The following is a 5,252-nucleotide window of genomic DNA, read 5'->3' as shown; positions in this document are numbered from 1 at the left end:
TAGAACTGGGGTGATGTGCTCAATAAAAACAACACAGATGCAAAAAAATTTTGAAACTGGTTAAAGATGTATTTCAAGTCTCATTCAAACCCAATGCCATCACAATTTCTTTCTACTTCCTGCTCTCTGTTTTGTCCCCAGGTACGCCAAAGCTCGACTCAGCTACTACTTCGAGAAGAAAGAAGAATACTTCGAATTGACGCCGAGCCAGTTAACCAACTAGACTATTGAATTAAACCTTGAAGCAACCTCATCCGCTGTCATTTTTATTTTTTATTTTAGTTTTTACAGGCCACGACACTCGAAAAACCCATTGCTGAAGCGTCAACGTAAGGAGCCAGCCTGTAAAAGTGTTTCCTTTTGTTTGTTATTTCAGTCCATAGGGAGATTTAATGTGTTTTGCTATCGCCGTGATTTATTGAATATTTATTTTACCACAGTCACTATGCCGATAAGCCTGTTTGGCAAATTGAAACAAAGCTCATGCCAGAAAAGCATTAATTGTTCCCACAGCCAAGTTGCATGAAGCCACAAAAACTGAGCCTGATCATAAAAGCCATAAGAGGGTTATTTGTGGGCTTATTGAACGTGTACCACAGTCCTGATGGAAAACAAGTTTTCATGTCAGCTTAGTCAAAGTTGGAAGTTATTGGGAAATCTTTCCGTTTCCTCAGAGCACGCTGTAAAGCAGCTGTCGGCACCTTTTCCCAGAGTTTCCCAACATTAGGTAGCGTAACGTTTCCTTTGAAATGACTGGAGCATTGTTAAAGCGTTCAAATTGTCTTAACTCCTAGCTTAACCTGCTGCAGCACAACAAGCTGCTAATTTACCAGAAGGTAAACAAATCTGACACAAACTGGGCGCTTGAAATTCTTGTGAAACACCGAACGACTTGACAACACAAGTCATTTGAGGTAGTTGCATCTTTTTCATACTTTGTCGTTTGTGTTTGTTTTTTTTAAAGCCACTTGAAGGAGAGAAAGGCTGATGGTGGTGGTTGAGCTGACGTCTGTTTGCTGACAAGCTGGTATTCACACCACAAAAACTATAGCTTTCAAAAACTAGATTGATGCCACAATTATAGTCTTTTTTATTTCTATGTCAAAAAATGCTTATCATTATATCTAGTGCCAGAAAATTAGCCATAAAACATTGTTTTTATTGTTATGCTGTTATGACACTCGCTGTGTCATTTAGAAAGAATGGGTCAGCAGAGCATGAACCGGTTTGAGTCATATTACAGAGTGCAACTTAGGGAGGATTCAAATATATGTATGCCAGGAAAGGTAATTAAAGAAAAAGTTAGCTAAAGTTGCAAAAATCTGTGTGAACTGCTTGCAAATCATTTGAAATCTTTTTATTTTTTATTTATTTTTTGCATTGTTTTGTTTCTCTGGTTTAAGTTTTTGGTAGCAATACACCATCCCTGTTTAAATGTCTTGGTTTTATTATGTTGCTTCAAAACACCTGTAGTGTGATCTTCATTTAGAACAATGTAATTTTAAAAATGAGCCTCAAGTTAATATTTTTTCTAAAGGGTCATTTGGTTCCGGTCGTCTCTGAAGGTTCCTATCAGCTTGCCATCTGGACTCTGTTATATTTAGATAATGTACCTTCCAAACGTCCTCTACATCTTTCAGGTTGTGAGGTCGTCTCTTTTCTGTAACTCTTATCTGATGACTCAGCAAATTTCATTTCACTTTCATGAAATCAGCAATTTGTCAATTTGGATCTGTGGATTGGGTTCGCTAGTTGCATTTCNTTTTCTGTTATTGTCACCAACTTTTTCTGTTGGGAAACATTTATGGTTACTCAAGCATGAGACAAAACAAAGAATTATTTCAAACACTGAATAATTTGATTGATAGTATTATTGAAAGGCTCTCTAAAGTTAAAATAATACGGGGAGGAGATTTTAATTGTACTGTCGACAACAAAATTGATAGATGGGCACAAAAAATTACAGGTAGTTCTTTTTTTATCTGATTTCATAAATGAAAGAGGCCTTGTTGTTATCTGGAGAGTTAATAATCCAGGTAGAAGAGACTCTTTACATGGACAAACAGAGCCGGTTCATTACGTTCTAGAATAGATTTTTGGTTAATTTCAGAATCCATTACTCAACTGAACTGTAAAACAGAAATTATGCTGATACCTTTATTAGACCACAAAGCAATTGTATTAACTTTAAATTTATCACCAAACAAACCAATTCAAAGATATCCAGCCTATTGGAAACTTAATAATTCTCTCTTGCAAAATGAAACTCTAAGGGAAATAATAAGTAATGAAATTTAAGTAATGAAATCTCAGGTACTGAAATGAATGATCTCTTTAAGAATCTTGGTGATGTTAAAACCATCGGAGAATTCAAAGATCAGTTTGTGATTCACATAAAACTCTTACAGAAATTTTGGATGCTGTTAAAAAGCTTAAATTAAACCAATTCCCAGGTACCGATGTGCTAACATCTGAATTTTATAAATTATTCTCTACCCAACTTGCTCCCTTTTTATTGAATGTTTTTACAGAAAGTATATAAAGAACAACTACCACCATCACTACATCGAGGCCTAATTACACTAATTCCTAAACCGCAAAAAGATGCATTAAGTTTAGACATTTGGCGCCCTATCACTTAATTAAATAATGATTATAAAATATATGCTCTATGTTTGGCTAATAAATTAAAATCTGTACTTAATGAAGTTATTGGAGAAACTCAAAATGGCTTTATGGCTGGACGATATATAATTGATAACATAAGACTTGTTTTAGATTTATTAGATTACTCTGATAAATCTAAATATCAGATAAATCTGTTATCTGATAAATATCAGAAAACGGTTTGATTCTCTTTCTTGACTTCCATAAAGCCTTTTATTCACTGGAACAAGAATTTCTGTTTAAAGTGCTCGACCTTTTTGGCTTCGGTGAGCAGTTTAAAAAGTCAATACGCACTTTATATACATTAGGTAACAGTTCAGTTAAACTATCTCATTGAACCACCTGTAGATTTAATATTGAGCGTGGAATTCGTCAAGGTTGTCCAATTTCACTGTTTTTGTTTCTTTTACCTATGCAAATTTTAGCGCATTTCATAAAGAACAGCAGCTTAAAGGGTTTTCAAAGTGCAAAGAGAGAAATATGTTTGAGTCAGCTGGCAGATGATACGACTCTATTTTTAAAAGATTGTTCTCAAATAAATATTGCTATTAAGCTGGTTAATGAATTTTTTTCATCCTTGTCTTTAGGGACAAGTAAATGATGTGTATATGTAATCCAGAAAACCTGAGTTCTTTACCACAATAAACTTTTTAATAACGTTTGTGCGTCAAACTGAGAATTGTTATACAATCTATTAAAATATGCTGCAACTGGTTAAATAATATAAATATGTTTTTTCCCTTTGTACTCTACTTTTATTGTATGTTTTTTCTTTCTTTTACGTCCTTCTGAAGCTTGGATTTCTGCGTTGTGATGAAATGACAGAGACAATGTAAAAAATAACCAAAACAAACACGAGTCACATTTTTCAGTTTAGCACATTTCAGCAACAAGGCTGTTCAAAGTACTTTGAATAAAAAAATAAAATAAAATAAAAAAAACACTTTAACAAGCATTTTGTCAAATGTCACAATTAAAATTATCTGGCGAGTTATATATTGATTCAACGTTTTGTATCAATATATAATATAAAGGCAACTCTAAACACCGAACAGGTGGATTTTCAGCCTAAATTTAAAGGAAGTCAGTGTTTCAGCAGTTTTGTGGTTTTCTGGAAGTTTGTTCCATATTAACGGAGTGTAGAAACTGAGCGAGATAGAACTGGGGTGATGTGCTCAATAAAAACAACACAGATGCAAAAAAATTTTGAAACTGGTTAAAGATGTATTTCAAGTGTCATTCAAACCCAATGCCATCACAATTTCTTTCTACTTCCTGCTCTCTGTTTTGTTTCCAGGTACGCCAAAGCTCGACTCAGCTACTACTTCGAGAAGAAAGAAGAATACTTCGAATTGACGCCGAGCCAGTTAACCAACTAGACTATTGAATTAAACCTTGAAGCAACCTCATCCGCTGTCATTTTTATTTTTTATTTTAGTTTTTACAGGCCACGACACTCGAAAAACCCATTGCTGAAGCGTCAACGTAAGGAGCCAGCCTGTAAAAGTGTTTCCTTTTGTTTGTTATTTCAGTCCATAGGGAGATTTAATGTGTTTTGCTATCGCAGTGATTTATTGAATATTTATTTTACCACAGTCACTATGCCGATAAGCCTGTTTGGCAAATTGAAACAAAGCTCATGCCAGAAAAGCATTAATTGTTCCCACAGCCAAGTTGCATGAAGCCACAAAAACTGAGCCTGATCATAAAAGCCATAAGAGGGTTATTTGTGGGCTTATTGAACGTGTACCACAGTCCTGATGGAAAACAAGTTTTCATGTCAGCTTAGTCAAAGTTGGAAGTTATTGGGAAATCTTTCCGTTTCCTCAGAGCACGCTGTAAAGCAGCTGTCGGCACCTTTTCCCAGAGTTTCCCAACATTAGGTAGCGTAACGTTTCCTTTGAAATGAGTGAAGCATTGTTAAAGCGTTGAAATTGTCTTAACTCCTAGCTTAACCTGCTGCAGCACAACAAGCTGCTAATTTACCAGAAGGTAAACAAATCTGACACGAACTGAGCGCTTGAAATTCTTGTGAAACACCGAACGACTTGACAACACAAGTCATTTGAGGTAGTTGCATCTTTTTCATACTTTGTCGTTTGTGTTTGTTTTTTTTAAAGCCACTTGAAGGAGAGAAAGGCTGATGGTGGTGGTTGAGCTGACGTCTGTTTGCTGACAAGCTGGTATTCACACCACAAAAACTATAGCTTTCAAAAACTAGATTGATGCCACAATTATAGTCTTTTTTATTTCTATGTCAGAAAATGCTTATCATTATATCTAGTGCCAGAAAATTAGCCATAAAACATTGTTTTTATTGTTATGCTGTTATGACACTCGCTGTGTCATTTAGAAAGAATGGGTCAGCAGAGCATGAACCGGTTTGAGTCATATTACAGAGTGCAACTTAGGGAGGATTCAAGTATATGTATGCCAGGAAAGGTAATTAAAGAAAAAGTTAGCTAAAGTTGCAAAAATCTGTGTGAACTGCTTGCAAATCATTTGAAATCTTTTTATTTTTTTATTTATTTTTTGCATTGTTTTGTTGCTCTGGTTTAACCTGTCATTCACAGGTTGTCATTCAC

The 5,252-nt window shown here is 35.0% G+C and overlaps 1 protein-coding gene across 4 annotated transcripts in view; it reads left to right on the top strand.

Annotated features, from left to right (window-relative positions):
- The window catches only part of LOC103147571 (ethanolamine kinase 1), a 45,634-nt gene extending 45,381 nt beyond the window's left edge, over positions 1 to 253 (top strand). For all 4 annotated transcript variants that reach the window (XM_007565979.1, XM_016678570.1, XM_007565978.2 and 1 more), the window contains one exon: positions 142 to 253. In XM_007565979.1, coding sequence (XP_007566041.1) covers positions 142 to 223 — 82 coding nt within the window. In that variant the 3' untranslated portion in view covers positions 224 to 253. The remainder of the gene's footprint in view (positions 1 to 141) is intronic.
- Positions 254 to 5,252: the final 4,999 nt, after the last annotated feature.

This window comes from Poecilia formosa, unplaced genomic scaffold (genome assembly GCF_000485575.1).
Source record: "Poecilia formosa unplaced genomic scaffold, Poecilia_formosa-5.1.2 Scaffold185, whole genome shotgun sequence".
NCBI classification, from domain to species: domain Eukaryota; kingdom Metazoa; phylum Chordata; class Actinopteri; order Cyprinodontiformes; family Poeciliidae; genus Poecilia; species Poecilia formosa.
This window is presented reverse-complemented; position numbering and strand designations above follow the sequence as displayed.